Consider the following 23,926-nt stretch of genomic DNA (forward strand, 5'->3'; position numbering starts at 1 on the left):
ATATCGCTGAGTTAAAGCAGTTCTGCATGGAAGAGTGGGACAGAAATCCTCCACAGTGATGTGAGAGGCTGATCAATGAATGCAGAGAGTGTTTGGTTGGAGTCATTACAGCTAAATGTGGCACAACCAGTTATTGAGTGTAAGGGGGCAATTACTCTTTCACACAGGGGCATTGGGTGTTACATAACTTTGTTTATAATATTAATGAAAAAAAGTATGCAATTATTGTGTTATTTGTTCACTCAGGTTCCCTTTATCTAATATTAAGTTTTGGTTGAAGATCTGATAACATTTTGTGTGAAAAAATATGCAAAAATAGAGAAACTTTGAAAGAGACAAATACTTTTTCACAGCACTGAATGTATTATATTTCTATGGTTGGTTTTTAACACAAATATATTAGATTGTTGGAGGAATAAGTGCAGTGAAATTATCAACGACTAAAATATTATCCACTCTGGAGGTTAAGGTCAGAGGTGAGGGTCAATTCAGCAGCTCAGCAGTTCAGCAATTCAGCAGCTAGACACCATTGTCACAGATTATGTATTTTGTCAAATGGTGAATTAACTTTGAAAAAGCCCTTTCTTTTCTCCCACACTATATGATATACAAGACAAGACAGTGGGAGAAATGAAAAGCTAAAATTTAAATTAAAACATTTTGCTGGGATAATTAAAACATGTGGTATTGGCTAAGGTGTGATTAAGGTGTGACTAAGGTGTGATTAATCACCGATAATAAAAAGACAAGATTTAAAACAAGAGTTTAATAATTTCATAAGCCAGTAACATTTGCCACACAGACAACAGAATAAAACATTTTGTATACAACTAAAAGTTCAAACCATGCATTCATAAGTCTTTTGTTGAAAAAACATTTTCATACAAACCACAACGTAAAATGAATAACAAACATTCAATCAATTTGATTTTTTTTTTTAAACACAGAAATCACACTTTCCAAAAACAAAACGACCCAAAAGTCCAACAGCATGACACCTGTACCTTTCCAACATGATCAGTGGCAATAGAGTATAAATAAGTAAATACATTTTTTAAATTTTTAACCGTTGACACTATAAAATCAGCAACACATTTCAGACCTAGGTTTAAGTTTTAGGCAAGATTTGTTCTAAGCCTACATCATCCTAAAAAGGGGCAATCTGCAGTTGCTACATAAAATGTTTCACTTATAAATTGTACCCATTGATTCTTGAAGAATATAACTTATTAATGCCTCATGAGCTCAGTTCAAGTGTTCTACCCCATCAGAACCCAAATAAGCTTGTTTTACTCCAATGTTTGTTTACAAAGTATATAGAAAACTATATAGCCTCAAAACACAGTTAAAACTATCATTTTGATATCATGGATGGTCAGTCCTTGCATCCATAGCTCTATCTATACATTAAAGAGTGGTTACATTTTCCCTCCCCATCCCTCAGCTTTTACCGAAACAGGGGCGGGGAAGGTGCTTCGTTATTGTTTCAACTGCTGATTGACGCTTTTTTAAGTGCAAATGATTGTTTGGCAGCAAAACAAAACGCAGGAAATACTTTGTTCAAACAAATTCAACTGACAAACTTTGTTGGGACTGAAAGATGGTTGCTAATACAGGTAAGATTTGCCAAATCCAGGCTGGGCTGGAGTGTTATTGAATGATACAGATAGATAGCTGTTATCACCCGTCTACTATTTGGCAGAAAAAAAGAGATATCTTATCATTGACTCAAAATCCCTGAGTTTCCAGGCACTTAGAATTCTTCACTGAATACCTCCATTAAAACACAGTAAAATATCCTCAGTGCTTTGTTTTAACAGGTGGGTAACTAATGATTAAGGAGAATGGACGGTCGAGTGGTGATGACTGCTGAATAGACTGAACTCCACGGGTCCATTACAATCAGTACGGTACAGCAGAACTAAAGGACGAAAATAAATAAAGCATCAAGCACTTCTGAAATCAGCCTCTACTAGCAAACTGGGCTGGAAGTAGTGGTACCTTTTCCGACTAGAAACAGCTCATTTGCAACATTGCCTGATACTATATGATAAAATAAAAAATAAAAAAGTAACACTGGCTTCAAATGCATTTGTTAAAACAGAGAAATGTGATACATAGCAGTTGGACAGAATCCAGTCCACATTATATAGCATTTCATCATAGTCCTGGTCAAGGTCTAAGGGTCTGACTGGGCCCACAGGACAACAAGGTAGTAGTAGTAAGGTGTCAGCATGTCAGAAACCATCACATCCCTTTTGATATCGGTGACACCTTTGTTACAGTAACAGACAGGAGCACACACATCCTGTCCATTTGTTGTATTGAGTTTGACCTGCCTGGAACACTGGCACGGTGTTAGCTAGAGATTATGGGTAGTGTAGTCCTCTTCAGTTCTGCATGAGGTACTGGTGGAAGTAAATGCCAAACAAGCTGCTGATGACTTGGCAGGCAGCCACCCACCAGGTGAGGAAGGCAAAGAGGCCTCTGAAGAAGAGGGGGGTGAGGACAGAGCGCAGGGCAGAGAAGCCCTCGGTTAGACGGGCCACCGTGGCCTGGATGTCCTCCTCCATGTCCTCCACCCCCTCTTCGTCCTCCTCCAGCCCTGGCAGGACGGGAGAGACCGTGGGCATTACCAGGGCAGGGGTCACCCCCGGAGCCTGCTCTGCGCCACTCCATGAGAAGTCACCTGAGATACAAAAAAGTCAGTAGGGACAAATGGGTGTTACAACGAGACATTTGAAAGGCACAACTGAAATACATTACATTTCCATGGATCAAGCATTGTGATGAAACTGTTGGTATATTATCATAACTCCATATTGTTAAATTATAGAATGCAGATTCTCAGCATTTACGTAGGGCCACCTAAGGCCTCGCTAAAAATCGGATGCGAATTTGTGGTTTGCGTACAGTTTAGCAGCTGTTATAGCAGTGTACCAAAATACTTATGCTACTAGCTCCTAGCAACGCAGTCAAATGTCAAACAGCTAACATGTAAAGAAAAATACAACTACAAAAAAAGCAAGAAATCAAGAACGGCAGGATGAATCCAATTAACAACCCAAATAGCACTGAAGCAGTATCAAAATGCAATCTATGCAAATGTACATCAGTGGAATTTACACAACAGCTAAGAATGACATGCACAGCAGTAGATACATTATAGTGAGATATGTGAATCCAGTATATAAATAAATATGCAGTGTGTATAAATAATGAAAGTATTATTAGAACATAAGAAAAAGCGATGAATCATTTCCCCCCCCCCCCTCAAAGCTAGTTGTTGCCATGTTAGGTACTGTACATGTCTTACCAAGGGCCTTCAGAGCCAGAGTAGAGAAGAGGATGAGTAGAACAGGGACCATGTACTGCAGGGTGACTATGGTCAGGTAGCAGAACACACGGGTCACCTGGAAGGACAACAACGTCAAAAGACTCATGGGTTTAAGGTCTCATCTGGTTCTCCAAACAACTCAAAATAATTGCTTTCACATGAAAACGTTGCCATTTAGATGCGTTGTCGGACCTTCCTCTGGATGTCGATGGCGGCAATGCGCCCCGCCTCCTTCTTCATCTGGTCCACCCACTTCTGGGAGAGGTTGAGGTAGGCTTGCATGTGGTAGCGGGTGAGGGCCAGCCTCAGGCAGCACAGAACCACCACTGTCCACAGACGAACACTGTCAAACACCGCGCTTGACATACTGGGAATATCACGCACGCACACACACACACACACACACACACACACACACACACACACACACACACACACACACACACACACACACACACACACACACACAGGAGATCTGTTAACACCTTGAGAAGGAATCAGCACAAGGGTGCCAAATGGTCACATTGGTAATATTGGAGTCCAGGAAACAAACACACACTTACAGGGTGACTGAGGTCTTCCCCATTGGAGCGTTCCCCAGGAAATCCCTAGCAATGGGTTTGATCCACAACACGATCACCACCACTGGGGCCAGGAAGCTCATGTGCAACAACATTCTAAGGGAAGCAGAAAACAACACAACACCCAAACAGTAAGACATTACTAGTCAGTGGAACCAGTTGGTTATTTGGTTTCACAGTTAAATAAGTGTATGTGTTCTTACTGGATGAATGGGCGGTCTGAGTTCATCTGAACTGCGTCCAGGTGGGTCTGGGCTAGGCGGAGGCCAGGGAAGGCCAGCAAAGCACCAATAAAAGCACAGATGGCAGCCAGACCCAACTTCACAGTCAGCTTGGTCACAGGGACTCTGATGGGAGTCCAAATATAATAGCAAACATTAAAGGGGCACATTTGCCAACACAGATGACTAAAAGCATATTGTTGGTCAATGAATGACTGGCAACTATTCTATGGACCCAAGTTGTGATTTAAATTTTTGGAAGGAAAAAAAATTAAACTGTCCAACTAAAAGATACTTACGACCACTCAGCAAAGCCTTGATGTTTTGCGAAAACCTCAAGGTTGTCAAAAAGACTGTTAAAACCTGCAATACAAAACATGAAAAAGCCCAAACTGAAATGATAAAATTAACTAAATAAATGTGTTATACATAGCCTAATGGGGCGTGCCATAGTAGGGGTTAATGTAGTGCACATACCAGGCTCCAGGCCAAACTCCAGGTAGTCCTCTCTGACCACCAGCACCAGCATGGCCACCAGAAGAGACAGGAAGCCAAAGGCCAGGCACACCGAGCGCTCGCCTCCCTCGTCAGACCTGAAGTAGTGGCCCATCAGGGAGTGGAGGGTTTTCCTGTGAGAGTTAAGGGAAACACAGGGACAACCGGACAGTCCTTTGGAAACAAAACAGCTCCGATCAAGGAGCAGCACAATATTGATGCATCCAAGTATTTTTCTGGCACAGTACATGTTTGGGTTATTCATTTACCAGGGTCCCACTTTGTAGAAAGTGACTAACACAGTTCTTACATAATAACATTGGCAAGTACAGTGAGTACAACTTCAGTTAGTCTAAGTTGACATTGTAACATAGTACTTAGAGCTGTTTTCTTAGGAATAGTTCATAATATTACTTTATCAAAATTGTAATACAATTGTGGGCTTCCAGAGCGAGGGTGAACTGAAGGATACAGGCAGCAGAGAACGGTCAGCACACACCAGATGGCCCCAATGTGGACCTCCTTGGCAGGGTCCACTACACAAAAGTAGCCCTCGGTGAAAAGGTAGATGCCCATGGCATACACTGCAAAGTCAATCAACCACTGGTACTCCAGGAAGAATCGCAGTACTGAGAAGGGGAAAGGAGAGGCAAAGCAGAAACATTGTAAGGAAAAGATAAGGCATAAAATACAAAGCCAGCTAAGGCTTGGAGGGCATTTCAGTTTACAGTAGTGGTGAAAAAACAGCTAGCTGGAGCTCGTCTGAGCGGTCAGCCACATCCTTTCCCCTATACAAGTCCATTCCTAATTGTAACACAAAGATTACCCCTATGATGTGTGTGTGTGTGTGTGTGTGTGTGTGCGCTCACAACTGTGTGGTGGGGATCAAGAGACAACAACTCTGGATATGGACACATCTGCCTTGTTCTAGCCTGACAGCCGGTAGCGAGTCAGAACCATAACAATCAGCATTACGTACTAGCGATGAGGGAATTCCCAGCCGAACGCTCAGACGAGCTCCAGCTAGCTGTTTTTTCGAGGTTCTTTGAATCGTTAGGATTCTGACCTGGCTACAGTGATGGCGTACCAGTGAGCTGTGAGGCCTTACATACCTCTCACATCCTACAGTCGTCCAACCCAGCTCCAGGCCGCCTCAGCGGTCAGGGAGTGACCACACTAGGGTTGGGTGATAACCAGATTTTTACGGGGACCTGCGTCATGTGCAGGAAGAGATCAGGAGGGCGTACTCACCACCGCGGGAGCACCATTTCTACCGCTACTCTCCTGACCGTCACCACTCTAGGCCCCCGGTTAGAGCCATCGTCCCCACCTTGGGAGTGCCAACACAGCCTATACTCCCCGAGTCAGGCAGGCTCCCTACTCCACGAGAGACACTACTCCACGAGAGACACTACTCCACGAGAGACACTACTCCACAAGAGACACTACTCCACAAGAGACACTACTCCACAAGAGACACTACTCCACAAGAGACACTACTCCACGAGAGACACTACTCCACGAGAGACACTACTCCACGAGAGACACTACTCCACGAGAGACACTACTCCACGAGAGACACTACTCCACGAGAGACACTACTCCACGAGAGACACTACTCCACGAGAGACACTACTCCACGAGAGACACTACTCCACGAGAGACACTACTCCACGAGAGACACTACTCCAGGTCTCTCCAGCCAGAGCATTTGCCACCTCCATGGGACCGTTGGGACTTCCACTATATCCAGAGGTGACCCAGTTATTTACCAGATCGTCGTCACTCAGGCCCCCCTGGCTGTAGGCGTATATACAGTTGAAGTCGGAAGTTTACATACACTTAGGTTGGAGTCATTAAAACTCATTTTTTCAACCACTCCTCAAATTTCTTGTTAACAAACTATAATTTTGGCAAGACGGTTTCTTTGTGAATCACACAAGTCATTTTTGCAACAATTGTTTACAGACAGATTATTTCACTTATAATTTACTGTATCACAATTCCAGTGGGTCAAAAGTTTACATGCACTAAGTAGACTGTGCCTTTAAACAGCTTGGAATATTCCATTCCATGGCTCGTGATTAGGCGAATTGACATACTTTGAGTCAACTGGAGGTGTACTTGTGGATGTATTTCAAGGCCTACCTTCAAATTCAGTGCCTCTTTGCTTGACATCATGGGAAAACCTAAAGGAATCAGCAAAGACCTCAGAAAAAAAATGTAGACCACCACAAGCCTGATTCATTCTTCGGAGCAATTTCCAAACACCTGAAGGTACCACGTTCATCTGTACAAACAATAGTAAGCAAGAATAAAAACCATGGGACCACGCAGCCGTCATACCGCTCAGGAAGGAGAAGCGTTCTGTCTCCTAGAGATGAACGTACTTTGGTGAGAAAAGTGCAAATCAATCCCAGAATAACTACTTTTTGGAGAAATGTCCTTTGGTCTGATGAAACAAAAATAGAACTGTTTGGCCATAATGACCATGGTTATGTTTGGAGGAAAAAGGGGGAGGCTGGCAAGCCGAAGAACACCATCCCAACCGTGAAGCACGGGTGTGGCAGCATCATGTTGTGGGGGTACATTGCTGCAGGAGGGACTGGTGCACTTCACAAAATAGATGGCATCGTGAAGATGGAAAATTACGTGGATATATTGAAGCAACATCTCAAGACATCAGTCAGGAAGTTAGTCCTCAGTTGTACTAGGTCCGCTTTCTCCTGCCCTAGTCAGCCCTCAGTCCCTAGCCCATGTGAGTCATCAGGTTCCTACGCCGCTAGGCTCAGAGTTACCTAATCTACCAGTAGGCCCAAAGATCTACCACTCTCCCAGCTCTGTCGTTCTCCCTGGTAGGTCCAGGGTCAGTTCACCCTGGCAGGTCCAGGGTCAGTTCTCCCCGGCAGGTCCAACGTTATCAGTACTAGGCTCCCAGCCATCTGCCGTTCTAGTTTAGCTGTCTCCAGCTTTAGTTAGACCTCAGTCCACTGCTCCGCCAAGCTATAAGTTCTCTGCCCCACTAGGTCTGCAGCCTCTGCCCTCAGTTGGTCCGCAACCCCCAGCCTTAGGTCAGCAAGGAAACAGCTCAGTGCTACATGCCAAACAACTTGTCCTAGTTCTAGGCCCTGGGTCTCCTGTCCCCTTAGGCTCCGGGTTATCTGCTCCTCTAGGTGTGTAGTCCCTGCCTCTAGCCAGTTCGCAGCCTGTCTTGGCGTGAGGCTACAAGTTCCCTGCTCAGCTAGTTTTGTAGCCTCCCGCTATACCTGGCTTGCAGTCCTTAGTCTTAGTATTGGTTTCAAGTCCCCTGCACTGCTAGGCCCTCAGCCCCAGGGTGGCTGCTGTCTCCAGTTCTGGAGGGCCGCCGGCCTCCTGCACTGGATGACCCTCCGTTCAGTCGCAACTCGGAGACCACCTGACAGTCTCCGAGGCCTAGCCTGCACCTGCCTCCGGATCGTCTAACTTCGGTCTGTAACGTCTGAACCGTTTGGGCTACACACTAATATACAGTACTAGTCAAAAGTTTGGACACACTCATTCAACGGTTTTTCTTAATGTTTTACTATTTTCTACATTTTAGAGTAATACTGAAGACATATGGAATCATGTAGTAACCAAAAAAGTGTTAAACAAATCTAAATACATTTGAGATGAGATTCTTCCAAGTTGCCACCCTTTACCTTGATGACAGCTTTTCACACTCTTGGCATTCTCTCAACCAGCTTCATGAGGTAGTCACCTGGAATGCATTTCAATTAACAGGTGTGCCTAATTTGTGGAACCTCTTTCCTTCTTAATGTGTTTGAGCCAATCAGTTGTTTTGTGACAAGGGCTAAAGTCCATATTATGGAAAGAACAGCTCAAACAAGCAAAGACAAACGTACACAAACGTCATATACAGTCCATCATTACTTTAGGACATAAAGGTTCGTTAATCTGTAGAATTTCAAGAACTTTGAAAGTTTCTTCAAGTGCAGTCGCAAAAACCATCAAGTGCTATGATGAAACTGGCTCTCATGAGGACCGCCACAGAAAAGGAAGACCCAGAGTTACCTCTGCTGCAGAGGGTAAGTTCATTAGTTACCAGCCTCAGAAATTGCAGCCCAAATAAATGCTTTAGAGTTCAAGTAACAGACACATCAACATCAACTGTTCAGAGCAGACTGCGTGAATCAGGCCTACATTATTGAATTGCTGCAAAGAAACCACTACTAAAGGACACCAATAAGAAAAAGAGACTTGCTTGGGCCAAGAAGCACGAGAAATGGACATTAGACCAGTGGAAATCTGTCCTTTGGTTTGATGAGTCCAAAATTGAGATTTTTGGATCCAACCGCCGTGTCTTTGTGAGACGCAGAGTCGGTAAACAGATGATCTCCGCATGCGCGGTTCCCACCGTGAAGCATGGAGGAGGTGGTGTGCTTTGCTGGTGAAACGGTCTGTGATTTATTTAGAATCCAAGGCACACAACCAGCATGGCTACCACAGCATTCTGCAGCGATACGCCATCCCGTCTGGTTTGCGCTTAGTGGGACTATCATTTGTTTTTCAACAGGACAATGACCCAACACACCTCCAGGCTGTGTAAGGGCTATTTGACCAAGGAGAGCAATGGAGTGCTGCATCAGATGACCTGGCCTACACAATCACCTGACCTCAACCCAATTGAGATGGTTTGGGATGAGTTGGACAAAAGAGTGCAGGAAAAGCAGCCAACAAGTGCTCAGAAAATGTGGGAACTCCAAGACCGTTGGAAAATCATTCCTCATGAAGCTGATTGAGAGAATACCAAGAGTGTGCAAAGCTGTCAACAAGGCAAAGGGTAGGTTCTTTGAAGAATCTAAAACATATTTTGATTTGTTTAACACTTTTTTGGTTGCTACATGATTCCATGTGTTATTTAATAGTTTTGAGGTCTTCACCATTATTATACAACGTAGAAAATAGTCAAAGGAAAAATCCTTGAATGAGTAGGTGTGTCCAAACTTTTGACTGGTACTATATATGGAGACTGTTTAATGCCAAAAATATGGGGTTAAATACATGTAAAAAATAATAACGTTTCCTGATCTTTCTTATCTCTCTCAGATATAGGAGAGACACTTCAGAACAAACTTATTTTTGATATATTTGGGGGACTATCTGTTATTCAATGTGCTTCTATGTGCTAATAGCAGTAAGACCCTAAATCATTTCAAATTGTTTAATATATATTTTTTTTATAGTTCAAGGGGTTTTAAACTCAAAAAGCTAAATGATCCTTGATATGACCTTCTTAAAACAATTCCATATAGCTTAGTAGAACCCCCCCTCCCGTGGATTAGACAGGGTTTAGACTCTGACAAGTCCCCCAGTAGAACCTTTTTCAAGTTGTTTGGATTTATATAAGAAATCCAAGGGCAGCTGTAAAAAAGGCCATGCCTGTGCACGGGACTTTCCCCACAGTCCCTTAAGGGTGGATCACTCTCCATCACAGCTGTCCATCACAGCCCTTCGTTTTCAGCCAATCAGCGGGCTTGGACACATGTGGACACTGCACCTGCCCATTCTAGCTGACACAAGAACACAGGTTTTGGTGAACAAGTTACTTTACTACATTTGTATTTGTAGTACTGCTGTAATTATGCACCTGATTCCCTTGTATATTTAGGATGGCCTACAGCTGGTGGAAATTGTGTATATCATTATTGCATTGCTTGCATGAGTATTTATGCACAATATGTTAGTTTAGAAATTGTTATTTTATAGCTTGTAATGTTTGCACATCCTACCACTGCGCATTCATAGTTCGCACTAGTGCTATGCCATGGCGAGTTTCTGGAAGTTTCAGACGGTCCTTGAAGCTCGCGTGTGCAGAGTCTGATGTACGACTCTGTAGGACCAGAGACAGACCAGATAAGATCTACATCAGGCCAGAGAGAGGGGGCTATAAATCGTGCCTGTCCGAGTTATTAGTTCTCTCTCTGCTATGTGTGTATGTAATGCCATTATGTAAAGATCCTGTTGTATTGCTACATTATAGTAGATCTTATCTGGTCTGTCTCTGGTCCCACAGAGTCGTACATCAGACTGTGCAAGTGCGAGCTTCGAGGACCGTCTCTGAAACTTCTATCAGGTTCTAGAAACCTGCCATGGCATAAGAAACTATGAATGCGCAGTGGTAGAATGTGCATACACTACAAGCTATACTATAATAATTTCTAAACAAACATATTGTGCGTAAATACTTATGCAAGGGATGTAATAATGATATACAGTGGCAAGAAAAAGTATGTGAACCATTTGGAATTTCTGCATGAATTGGTCATGAAACTTGATCTGATCTTCATCTAAGTCACAACAATAGACAAACAGTCTGCTTATACTAATATCACACAAACAATTATATGTTTTCATGTCTTGATTGAACACACCGTGTAAACATTCACAGTGTAGGGTGGGAAAAGTATGTGAACCCTTGGATTTAATAACTGGTTGACCCTCAAATTGGCAGCAATAAACTCAACCAAACGTTTTCTGTAGTTGCGGACCAGACCTGCACAACAGTCAAGAGGAATTTTGGAGCAGTCATCTTTACCAAACTGTTTCAGTTCAGTAATATTCTTAGGATGTCTGGTTTGAACCGCTCGAGGTCATGCAACAGCATTTTAAATCGGGTTGAGGTCAGGACTCCAAAGAAGACGTATTTTCTTCTGTTGAAGCCATTCTGTTGTTTGATTAACTTCCGTGTTTTGGGTCGTTGTCTTGTTGCATCACCCAACTTCTGTTGAGCTTCAATTGGTGGACAGATAGCCTTACATTCTCCTGCAAAGTGTCTTAATGGACTTGGGAATTCATTTTTCCGCCGATGATAGCAAACTGTCCAGGCCCTGAGGCAGCAAAGCAGCCCCAAACCATGATGCTCACTCCACCATACTTTACAATTGGAAAGAGGTTTTGATGTTGGTGTGCTGTGTCTTTTTTCTCTCCACACACAGTGTTGTGTGTTCCTTCTAAACTCAACTTCAGTTTAATCTGGCCACAGAATATTTTCCAGAAGGGCTGTGGAACATCCAGGTGCTCTTTTGCGAACTTCAGACGTGCAGCAATGTTTTTTTTGGACAGCAGTGGCTTCATCCGTGGTGTCCTCCAATGAACACCATTCTTGTTTAGTGTTTAACGTATTGTAGACTCATCAACAGAGATGTTAGCATGTTCCAGAGATTTCTGTAAGTCTTTAGCTGACACTCTAAGATTCTTAACCTCATTGAGCATTCTGCGCTGTGCTCTTGCAGTCATCTTTGCAGAACAACCAGGAGAGTAGCAACAGTGCTGAAATTTCTCCATTTATAGACAATTTGTCTTACCGTGGACTTATGAAAATCAAAGCTTTAAGAGATACTTTTGTAACCCTTTCCAACTTCATGCAAGTCAACAATTCTTAATCTTAGGTCTTCTGAGATGTCTTTTGTTCGAGGCATGGTTCACATCAGGCAATGTTTCTTGTGAATAGCAAACTCAAATGTTGTGTGTGTTTTTTATAGGGCAGGGCAGCTCTAACCAACATCTCCAATCTCGTCTCATTGATTGGACTCCAGGTTAGCTGACTCCCGACTCCAATTAGCTTTTGGATAAGTCATTACCCTAGGGGTTCACATACATTTTCCAACCTACACTGTGAATATTTAAATGATGTATTCAATATAGACAAGAAAAACACAATAATTTGTTTGTTATTCGTTTATGCACACTGTGTTTGTCTATTGTTGTGAGATGAAGATCAGATCAAATTTTATGACAAATTTATGCAAAACTCCAGGTAATTCCAAAGGGTTCATACTTTTTCTTGCCACTGTACACAATATGCACCAGCAGTAGGCCATCTGAAATATTCAAGGGAATTAGGTGCAGGATAACAGTAGAGCTACAATACAGACCTATAAACTAAACAGCTAAGCATTACTAAACAGCATAAAATCCCCAGTCGTAGACCCCACAACTTACTTTCCTGGATGCGCGCACAATGTTCCTTGAGTAAACAGTAAACTAGGTCACCAGCCAAAACTTGTGTACTCTTCTTGTGACATCGATAAAACTCTGAGCAAAACGGGCAGGTGCGGGGTCCACATGCATATCCAAGCCCACTGATTTAAAATAATAATGTAATGGCGCCGTAGGGGATGGCTGCCGTTTTACGGGCTCCTAACCAACTGTGCTATTGTGTGTTTTTTTCGCATTGTTTGTAACTTGTTTTGCACATAATGTTGCTGCTACCGTCTCTTATAACCAAAAAGAGCTTCTGGATATCAGAACAGCGATCACTCACCTCGAATTGGACAAAGATTTTTTTTCTTCTCTAAGACCAGGCCCAAATCTCTCATTCGCGTGAAGAACAGATGGAAATACAGGGGGCGGAGATCAGGGAGCCTTGTGAGAATTTGTCGGTGAGTGGGTAACCCACCTTTACCATGAGTTCTATTAGCCAACGTTCAATCACTGGAAAATAAACTGAATGATCTTCGTTCGAGACCATCTTACCAACAGGACATTAAAAATGTTAATATCTTACGTTTCAACGAGTCGTGGCTGAACGACGACACACAAAATATACCGCTGGCTTGGTTATCCGTGCATCGGCAGGACAGAACGGCTACGTCTGGTAAGACGAGCGGTGGGGGAGTGTGTCTATTTGTCAATAACAGCTAGTGCGCAACGTCTAATATTAAGGTAGTCTCGAGGTATTGCTCACCTGAGGTAGAGTACATCATGATAAGCTGTAGACCACACTATCTACCAAGAGTTTACATCTATATATTTCATAGCTGTCTATTTACCACCACAATGCAGGTGCTGGCACGAAGACGTACAGCTTGTTGAGTGCAAAGGCCATAAGCAAACAGGAAAATGCTATTCAGAAGCGACGCACCTAGTGGCCGGGGACTTTAATACCGGCAAACTTGTGTCCGTTTTACTTAATTTCTACCTGCATGTCACATGGGCAACCATAGAGGGAAAAAAACTATTGTTCACCTTTACTCCACACAGAGATGCATACAAAGCTCTCTCCCTCACCCTCCATTTGGCAAATCTGACCATAACACTCCTGATTCCTGGTCACAAGCAAAAACTAAAGCAAGAAGTACCAGTAACTTGCTCAATACAGAAGTGGTCAGATGACGCGGAAGCTACGCTACAGGACTGTTTTGCTAGCACAGTACACACTGATTCGGTGAGCGAGTTTATTAGCAAGTGCACCAGTGATGTTGTACCCACGGTGACAATTAAAACCTTCCCCAACCAGAAACCGTGGATTGATAGCAGCATTCGTGCAAAACTGAAAGCACGAACCACTGCTTTTAATCATGGCAAGGCAACCAGAAACATGACCGAAGACAAACAGTGTAGCTATTCCATCCGCAAGGCAATCAAACAAGCTAAGCGTCCATATAGAGACAAAGTAGAGTCGCAATTCAACGGCTCAGACATGAGACGTATGTGGCAGGGTCTACAGTCAATCACGAATTACAAAAAGAAAACCAGCCCCGTCGCAGACACCGATGTCTTGCTCCCAGACAAACTAAACAACTTCTTTGCTCGCTTTGAGGACAATACAGTGACACGGACACGGCCCGCTACCAGAATCTGCGGGCCCTCCTTCACCGCAGCCAACGTGAGTAAAACATTTAAAAGTGTTAACCCTCGCAAGGCTGCCGACCCAGACGGCGTCCCTAGCCACGTCCTCAGAGCATGCGCAGACCAGCTGTTTACAGACATAATCAATCCATATCCCAGTCTGCTGTTCCCACATGCTTCAAGAGGGCCACCATTGTTCCTGTTCCCAAGAAAGCTAAGGTAACTGAGCTAAACGACTATCGCCCCGTAGCACTCACTTCCGTCATCATGAAGTGCTTTGAGAGATCAGTCAAGGATCATATCACCTCCACCCTACCTGACACCCTAGACCCACTCCAATGTGCTTACCACCCCAATAGGTCCACAGACGACACAGTCGCAATCACACTGCCCTAACCCATCTGGACAAGAGGAATAGCTATGTAAGAATGCTGTTCATCGATTACAGCTCAGCATTTAACACCATAGTGCCCTCCAAACTCGTCATTAAGCTCGAGACCCTGGGTCTCAACCCCGCCCTGTGCAACAGGGTCCTGAGCTTCGACGGGCAACCTCCAGGTGGTGAGGGTAGGAAACAACATCTCCATCCCACTGATCCTCAACACTGTTGCCCCACAAGGGTGCATTCTCAACCCTCTCCTGCTCACCCATGACTGCGTGGCCATGCACGCCTCCAACTCAATCATCAAGTTTGCAGACGACACTAGTGGTAGGCTTGATTACCAACAACGAAGAGACGGCCCACAGGGAGGAGGTGAGGGCCCTCAGTGTGGTGTCAGGAAAATAACCTCACACTCAACGTCAACAAAACAAAGGAGATGATCGTGGACTTCAGGAAACAGCAGAGGGCGCACCCCCCTATCCACGTCGACGGTACAGTAGAGGAGAAGGTGGAAAGTTAAGTTGCTCAGCGTACACATCATGGACAAACTGAAATGGTCCGCCCACACAGACAGCGTGGTGAAGAAGGCGCAACAGCACCTCTTCAACCTCAGGAGGCTGAAGAAATGTGGCTTGTCACCAAAAAACAAACTTTTACAGATGTACAATCGAGAGCATCCTGTCGGGCTGTATCACCGGCTGGTACGGCAACTGCATCGCCCACAACTGTAAGGCTCTCCAGAGGGTAGTGAGGTCTGCACAACGCATCACCGGGGGAAAACTACATGCCATCCAGGACACCTACACCACCTGATGTCACAGGAAGGCCATAAAGATCATCAAGGACAACAACCACCCGAGCCACTGCCTGTTCACCCCGCTATCATCCAGAAGGCAAGGTCAGTATAGGTGCATCAAAGCAGGGACCGAGTGACTGAAAAACAGCTTCTAGCTCTAGGCCATCAGACTGTTAAACAGCCACCACTAACATTGAGTGGCTGCTGCCAACATACTGACTCAACTCCAGCCACTTTAATAATTAAAAATTGGATGTAATAAATGTATCACGAGTCACTTTAAACAATGCTACTTTATATAATGTTTACATATCCTACATTACTCATCTCATATATACAGTTGAAGTCGGAAGTTTACATACACTTAAGTTGGAGTCATTAAAACTAGTTTTTCAACCACTCCACAAATGTCTTATTAACAAACTATAGTCTTGGCAAGTCAGTTTGGACATCTACTTTGTGTATGACACATGTAATTGTTCCAACAATTGTTTACAGACAGATTATTTCACTGTATCACAATTACAGTGGGTCAGAAGTTAATCAACGCTAAGTTGATTGTGCCTTTAAACAGCTTGGAAAATTCCAGAAAAGAATGTCATGGCTTTAGAAGCTTCTGATAGGCTAATTGACATCATTTAAGTCAATTGGAGGTGTATCTGTGGATGTATTTCAAGGCCTACCTTCAAACTCAGTGCCTCTTTCCTTGACATCATAGGAAAATCAAAAGAAATCAGCAAAGACCTCAGAAAAAAATTGTAGACCTCCACAAGTCTGGTTCATCCTTGGGAGCAATTTCCTAATGCCTGAAGGTACCACGTCCATCTGTACAAACAATAGTACGCAAGTATAAACCCCATGGAACCACGCAGCCATCATACCGCTCAGGAAGGAGAAGCGTTCTGTCTCCTAGAGATTAACGTACTTTAGTGGGAAAAATGCAAATCAATCCCGGAACAACAGCAAAGGACCTTGTGAAGATGCTGGAGGAAACGGGTACAAAAGTAACTATATCCACAGTAAAACAAATCCTATATCGACATAACCTGAAAGGACGCTCAGCAAGGAAGAAGCCACTGCTCCAAAACCGCCATAAAAAAGCCAAACTACAGTTTGCAACTGCACATGGGGACAAAGATCGTACTTTTTGGAGAAATGTCCTCTGGTCTGATGAAACAAAAATAGAACTGTTTGGCCATAATGACCATCGTTATGTTTGGAGGAAAAAGGGGGAGGCTTGCAAGCCGAAGAATACCATCCCAATCGTGAAGCACGGGGGTGGCAGCATCATGTTGTGGGGGTGCTTTGCTGCAGGAGGGACTGGTGCCCTTCACAAAATAGCATCACGAGGAAAGAAAATTATGTGGATATATTGAAGCAACATCTCAAGACATCAGTCAGGAAGTTAAAGCTTGGTCACAACTGGATCCTGGACTTTCTGACGGCCTCCACTGGTGGTAAGGGTAGGCAACAACACATCTGAAACGCTGATCGTCAACACGGGGGCCCCTCAGGGGTGCGTGCTTAGTCCCCTCCTGTACTCCCTGTTCACCCACGACTGGAAGGTCTGATCACAGACAACAATGAGACAGCCTATCGGGAGGAGGTCAGAGACCTGGCAGTGTGGTGCCAGGACAACAACCTCTCCCTCAACGCGACCAAGACAAAAGGAGCTTATCGTAGACTTCAGGAAAAGGAGGGTCTACCACACCCCCATTCACATCGACGGGGCTGTAGTGGAGAGGGTCTAGAGTTTCAGATAACTTGGTGTCCACATCACCAACAAACTATAATGGTCCAAACACACCATGACAGTCGTGAAGAAGACCAGTTGCATCACCGCCTGGTATGACAACTGCATGGCATCTGACCGTAAGGCACTACAGACGATAGTGCTTAAGGCCCAGTACATCACTGGGGCCAGGCTTCCTGTCATCCTGGACCTATATACTAGGCGGTGTCAGAGGAAGGCCCCAAAAATTGTCAAAGACTCCAGTCACCAAAGTCATAGACTGTTCTCTCGGCACGGCAAGGGATACCAGAGAGCCAAGTCTAGGTCCAAAAGACTCCTTAACAGCTTCTACCCCCTAAGACTGCTGAATAATTAATCAATTGGCCACCCTGACAATTTATATTGACCCCTCCCCCCGTTTCTTTTTACACTGCTGTTTATTATCTATGCATAGACACTTTACCCCAACCTACATGTGCAAACTACCTCGACTAACCTGTACCCCCACACACTGTCTCAGTACCGGTACCCTCTGTATATAGCCTTATTGTTATTTTATTGTGTTACTTTTTATTTTATTACTTAAGTGTATTTAGTAAATACTTTCTTAACTCTATTTCTTGAATTGTTGGTTAAGGGCTTGTAAGTAAGCATTTCACAGTAAGGTCTACACAATATATATTCAGCGCATGTGACAAATACAATTTGATTTGATCTTTGATTGTCCAAAAATGATGGGCTATGATTGACAGCTAAGATGGAGAGATAGCCACCCTAAAAGGATTGTGGGGAAAGTCCCGTGCACAGGCATGGCCTTTTTTTTTTTTTACAAGTGGTGCTTTTGTTTATTTACCAAGGGCATCAAGGACGCCGACTGGAGCTTTTTCTAAGTGAAGGTCAATGTCCTTGGGAACTGTGAGAGGCTTGCTGTCCCCATTCTGTCTCCTACAAAACAGAAGTAGTCAGCAAACATTTCCTTTAACAGCCAGTCTACCACCATAAGAGTGATACAAAGGCAGCAGACACCAGTTGTACTGTATCATCATGCCCCCTCCCACCTGTGCCCAGCTCACACCTGTCTCTCTTGCTGGGCTTGCTGGGCATCTGTTTTCCAGCTAGGGCACACAGCTCTCCCTCAGAGGGGTGTTTGAACCGGAAAAGACTGAAAGGATAAAATTAGATTTGTTAAAAATATATATACACACCCCAAGTAAGTTATTAGCTAGTAGTAGGGTCACAGTTGTTCTTTCAAATAAATGGCCCCTGATAAGGTCTAAGAGTTTATCATGGCCTTATGATCATACCAGGAATGTCAAACCCTTACCATGAAGTCAACATTACCAAGACATAGCTACACCCCATCTCCAAAGCCACTTCTGTATATGACATTTGTGTACATGACTTTACCTGCCATTGCACAGGAGCCAGCGGGCAAATGAACAGTGTGGAGCCATTCTCTGCATGATGCTAGCAGCCAGCAAGCTGACCACCAGCTGCACTCCAATCAGCGCCTGGTCAGTGAGAGAGAACACACACACACTTGGTTAATCAAACTAAAGTACAAAAATGTGTTAACCCAACTTTTATAGACAGCCAACATGGAATTTCCAGATACATTTTTCATCTGACACATCAGCTGCTATGCATTTCAAAGGAGTCGCTACTAACGTTACATCTGCCAAAGGGTGGGGGGCGCACTCCCTACCGTGTCAGTCATTTAACTTTTCAACGAAGAAACCAAATCCTCTACAGCCAATGAAATAAATTGCCCAAGATAGCCACTATACCTCCTGTCGTGGCTGTGAAGGTTTAAGTGAACCATCCATGATAGCAGCCCAAGCAAGCTAGCTAACTTATTGTGCAACGTGTACATAACTAGTAAAATGAATGGAAAGAGCAATTTATGCTGCTAGCTAACTTCAAACTGACACCCAGCCAGCTATCAACTTGCAGGGAACCTATAGTTATCTAACTTCGTTACTTTACAGGTAGTTGATCATGCTAAGCTAGCTAGCTAGGCTAACAATTTTGTAGTCAAATACGTGTAACAGTGGCTAAAAGCTAGCTACAAGCATTAGCTAGCGAAGCTTTACATGCTGGGTACAAGTGGCTACAGAAAAAGATTTAGCTACTCACCATCTCTTCAATTATCCGAAGTTTTTTTCGTAGTGTTAGCTACACACGCGTGTAGGTAGCTTTCAGTGTCTTGACAGCTGATGACATGTGAAACTCGGGCTGCATTCAGTACATAAAAGCGTAATAGAACGTTTCATTTGAACCAAAACGGGGCTGTACACTAGGAGAGCGAACGTATCTCAAAGTCTGTTCAGGAACGTAAAAGAACGTTTTGGGAAAACGTGTGTTCAATACAAACTGTTCCGCAACGTAGCAAGCGGTCATGCTAATTGAACGCACCCCCGGATTTGGGTTCCACGATCCTCAGAAAGACAAGCGTTTTCATTGGATCGAGAAGCCTGTTGACGATTTAATTGGATACCCTTATAAAATATTCAAAAAAAAATTGAAGATTTCCAGTAAAAATATTCCTCGGTCACAATGGCTGTGTTCGAGAGCATCAAAACCGTGATGTATCTTGGGTAAATTGTGACTGACTGATCTTCAAATAATATTGAGTAGTTATTTAGACTGCAAGGTGATTTGTAGATCAGTCAGTCTCGACTCTCATTTCAAGTCGGCTACAAGGTCGAACGCACCCAATAACAATAATCATGTATTTTCTCATGGAGAAAATCAATTGTTTCACCTGCTTAGCAATAAAAAGCAGTGGTGGGAAAAGTACCCAGTAGTCATACTTGAGTAAAAGTAAAGATACCTTAATAGAAAATGACTCAAGTAAAAGTGAAAGTCACCCAGTAAATTACTATTTGAGTAAAAGTCCAAAGTGTTTGGTTTCAGATATACTTCAATATCAAAAGTTGCTAAAATATACTTAAGTATCAAAGTATAAATTATTTCAGATATGTTATACTAAGGAAACCAGACGGCACCTTTTTCTTATTTTTATTTACATATAGCCAGGGGGACACTAACACTCAGATATCATTTACAAACGAAGCATGTGTGTTTTGTGAGTCCGTCAGATCAGAGGCAGTACGGGTGATCAGGGATGTTCTCTGTTTAGTGAGTCAGTCAGATCAGAGGCAGTACGGATGACCAGGGATGTTCTCTGTTTAGTGAGTCCGTCAGATCAGAGGCAGTACGGGTGACCAGGGATGTTCTCTTGATAAGTGCTTGAATTGGACCATTTTCCTGTCCTGCTAAGCAGTCAAAATGTAATGTGCACTTTTGGGTGTCAGGGAAAATGTTTTCAGTAAAAAGTACATAATTTTCTTTAGGAATGTAGTGGAGTAAAACTAATAGTTGTCAAAAAATACAAATAGTAAAGTACAGATACCCTAAAAGACTACATAAGTAATACTTTAAAGTATTTTTACTTAAATACTTTACACCACTGATAAAAAATATTTTTTTAGAGATACTGTATCATAAAGCTAAGTACATGTAGCATACATGAACAGCTGTTCCAGCCAATCACACTGGGCTTATTATTGTGGGAGAATCAAAAAATCTTGGTGTCATAGTGTGCTCCAACATATGGAGTTTGTCTATATTCTGAAATACACATTTTCAAATTAATTTATAAAAAATGTAAAATATTAATATCTCAGAAATACTCTTTTTGAGTTTGTTTATTTTAAGACATATTGTTTGGAACAATATACTCTACAAGTACATTACATTTCTAGAGTTGGCTTTATGCTAATTCTAAGGTTATGATACATTTTAAGAGCACCGCCAACAGTGACTGGTACATGGATTCAAAGAGAACTCCCTCTGCTCGTGATTTGCAGGATGTGCAATCCTAAAGGAGGACTGTGATTCATTGCCTGTAATGTCCATTTCTATGTATAAAATGTGTCATATTAAAAGTACCAGAGAGCCCACTCTGGAAATGTGATGTGTTTGAAGACTATATTGTTACAAAAAATTTGTCTAAAAATAAGCAAAATCAGAAAGGGTAGTTTTGATATATACATATACACATGTTTTAATGTTGAATAAAATAATGGAAAATGTTGTATTTCAGAATCTAGACATACTCCATACATTACCGGTCAAAAGTTTTAGAACACCTACTCATTCAAGTGTTTTTCTTTATTTTTTACTATTTTCTACATTGTAGAATAATAGTGAAGAAGTCAAAACTATGAAATAACACATATGGAATCATGTAGTAACCAAAGAAGTGTTAAATACATCTAAATATATTTGAGATTTGAGATTCTTCAAAGTAGCCAACCTTTGCCTTGATGACAACTTTGCACACTCTTGGCATTCTCTCAACCAGCTTCACCTGGAATGCTTTTCAATAATCTTGAAGGAGTTCCCACATATGTTGAGCACTTGTTGGCTGCTTTTCCTTCACTCTGCAGTCCGACTCATCCCAAACCATCTCAATTTGGTTGAGGTTGGGAGATTGTGGAGGCCAGGTCATCTGATGCAGCACTCCATCACTCTCCTTCTTGGTCAAAGAAGTTAGAGCACAGTATAAGGAGTATAATGACACCAAGATGTTGTCTGAATCATGTACGGTACATATTTCCGTAGGGGAACGCCTACTCTGTGAAGTGCGCGTATGCAATAACTAAATTTGCCTTTTCAGTCCTGCTAAACAAGGCGATATTAAGACACTTTAGCATGGGGTAAAGTCTACAAAACTTAGTCCACTCAGTTTGTAACAGATTATAGTTTTGGGAGCAGAAAACTGTATTGAGATCAAATGTTTAATTGATGAGTAAATGTGCAGAATGTCAGCCAAAATCCATCTCCTTCTATCTTCTCCCACTGCCGGCCACTGGGCTTTCTCTCATTACCATATTTGGTAGTGAGTGGAAACGCCAACCGTATGCTTCACATTTATACTTCTGGTGAAATATCTGTCTCATTGTTTCATCTGTTCCTTATCTACTGTAAAGTGTTTCAAGGAAATTTTCAACTAACCTGTTATGGCCGATATTTTCCTCATTCTTGATTCAGGAAAAAAGTGTATTTGAAAAATGTCCGTGTCCAGTTGCAGGTTTGTTGAACAATTCCTTGCTACACTTTATAGTAAGGTGTAACGGCTGTATGGAAGCATTCACATATTACCATTACAAAGTGTAGCTAGAGAACACCCTGTATACTGCAGCTTGCCCATGTTTTGTACAGTTTACAGATTTATAAGGAAACCAAAACTATTATATATTTTAATACATTTGAATAGTTATTTTTATATCTGCTGTTGGTAGGACTGTTTGCCTATCATTGGGCCTAGAACCTGTAGTTTTATTAGATGTTACATTTGGATGATGGGTGGTAAATCATGTTGAATAATAACTGTCTGATTCTTAAGTTCTGTCGGTCTGTCTGTCTTTCTGCCTATGTGTCTTTCTATCTCTCTGTTCATGGCTAATTATCACGTTCTTTGTCTGTGCAGTTTTATCCCTGACTTAGTTCCACCCCATGTCTCCTTAAAACCCTGAATGCCTCGCTTATAGGATCTCCCTAATGATAATCTCCCTGTTGCATGCTTTGAACACGGTGGGTCCTACGTCTGGAGATAAATATTATGGACAATTCCATGATAACATAAAGATGCTGAGACTCTGATTTTTTTTCTCACAAGTATGCCAAATAAAGACTGTTCATTGCAAAGTTAAACAAACCATGAACCTCTATGCACATGAACTACTAACAATAAGAAAATTTTACAAAAACACATTTACTTGAAGAACAATGCAGATTTAATAACAGAATGAGGTCAAATCGCCCTCAGTCTTTTATGTGACCACGTTTTCCAATATCTTAAATATTTCTTAAATATACAGACCGAATTAAGATTCAAAGATGTCTGCAGAAAGAATGGACTGTCAACTATGATACAATATGTCACCTTGAGTTAGATTTTCTTCTCTTCTATTTCTGTTATTGAACTAAAGTAAGTAAAGTGGATTAACACCCGGAAACAAAGTGATGGTAACATGATCATGGATCCCTGATCTGTACAAACAAGACCACATTTGGTTGGTCCGGACCGCATAATGTCTGTACCAATCATAAATGTCTCATAAATGTTTCATAAGTTTGGACATCACAGTACAGCACCGTAGAGTAGAGCAGAGTTCAGTAGAGTAGAGTTCAGTAGAGTAGAGTATAGTTCAATTCAGTATAGTTCAGTCGAATAGAGAACAGTTCAATCGAGTAGAGTATAGTTCAGTTCAATAAAGTAGAGTATAGTTCAGTTGAGTACAGTATCGTTCAGTAGAGTATAGTTCAGTAGAGTACAGTAAATTATAATATACTCTAGTGTGCTCTATTGTACTTTACTGTACTAAACTAATCAGATGATAATGGCGCCGAAGGAGATGACCAATTGTGCTATTGTGTATGTTTTTTTGCATTGTTTGTAACTTATTGTTTCTGTCACCATGTCTTATTACCGAAAAGAGCTTCTTGATATCAGAGCAGCGATTACTCACCACATACTGGAGGAATTCTTCTTCTTCAACGAGTTGGATGGGAAGGATTTACTCCAGACACAAGGCCCTAATCCCCATCATTCGCAGGAGGAAAAGACGGAGGTATCGTGGACGACGGTCCGGGGCCTTGTAAGGATCCATCTCCGAGAGGGTAATCTACCTTTACCGTCGGTCCTGTTAGCAAACATACAATCAATTGATAACAAAAATAGACAAACTACAAGCACGTAT

At 42.5% G+C, this 23,926-nt stretch overlaps 1 protein-coding gene across 1 annotated transcript; it reads right to left on the reverse strand.

Moving 5' to 3' along the window:
- Positions 1 to 751: 751 nt before the first annotated feature.
- On the reverse strand, positions 752 to 19,709 carry LOC110524249 (transmembrane protein 161A). The gene is made up of 12 exons (XM_021603723.2): positions 19,293 to 19,709; positions 18,564 to 18,667; positions 18,232 to 18,318; positions 18,010 to 18,101; positions 5,107 to 5,263; positions 4,617 to 4,768; positions 4,439 to 4,502; positions 4,122 to 4,265; positions 3,901 to 4,014; positions 3,530 to 3,704; positions 3,317 to 3,413; positions 752 to 2,689 (listed from the first exon to the last, which is right to left on the reverse strand). The coding sequence occupies exons 1-12, from the start codon at positions 19,293 to 19,295 to the stop codon at positions 2,391 to 2,393; spliced, it is 1,488 nt and encodes a 495-aa protein (XP_021459398.1). The 5' UTR covers positions 19,296 to 19,709; the 3' UTR covers positions 752 to 2,390.
- Positions 19,710 to 23,926: the final 4,217 nt, after the last annotated feature.

This window comes from Oncorhynchus mykiss, chromosome 5 (assembly GCF_013265735.2).
Source record: "Oncorhynchus mykiss isolate Arlee chromosome 5, USDA_OmykA_1.1, whole genome shotgun sequence".
Lineage (NCBI taxonomy): Eukaryota > Metazoa > Chordata > Actinopteri > Salmoniformes > Salmonidae > Oncorhynchus > Oncorhynchus mykiss.

Coding starts and splice junctions, on each gene's coding strand:
- LOC110524249 (XM_021603723.2), bottom strand. Junction 18,102..18,231: donor AAGCCCAGCAAGAGAGACAG/GTGTGAGCTGGG, acceptor TCTGTTTTGTAG/GAGACAGAATGGGGACAGCA. Junction 4,266..4,438: donor CAAGGCTTTGCTGAGTGGTC/GTAAGTATCTTT, acceptor GACTCCCATCAG/AGTCCCTGTGACCAAGCTGA.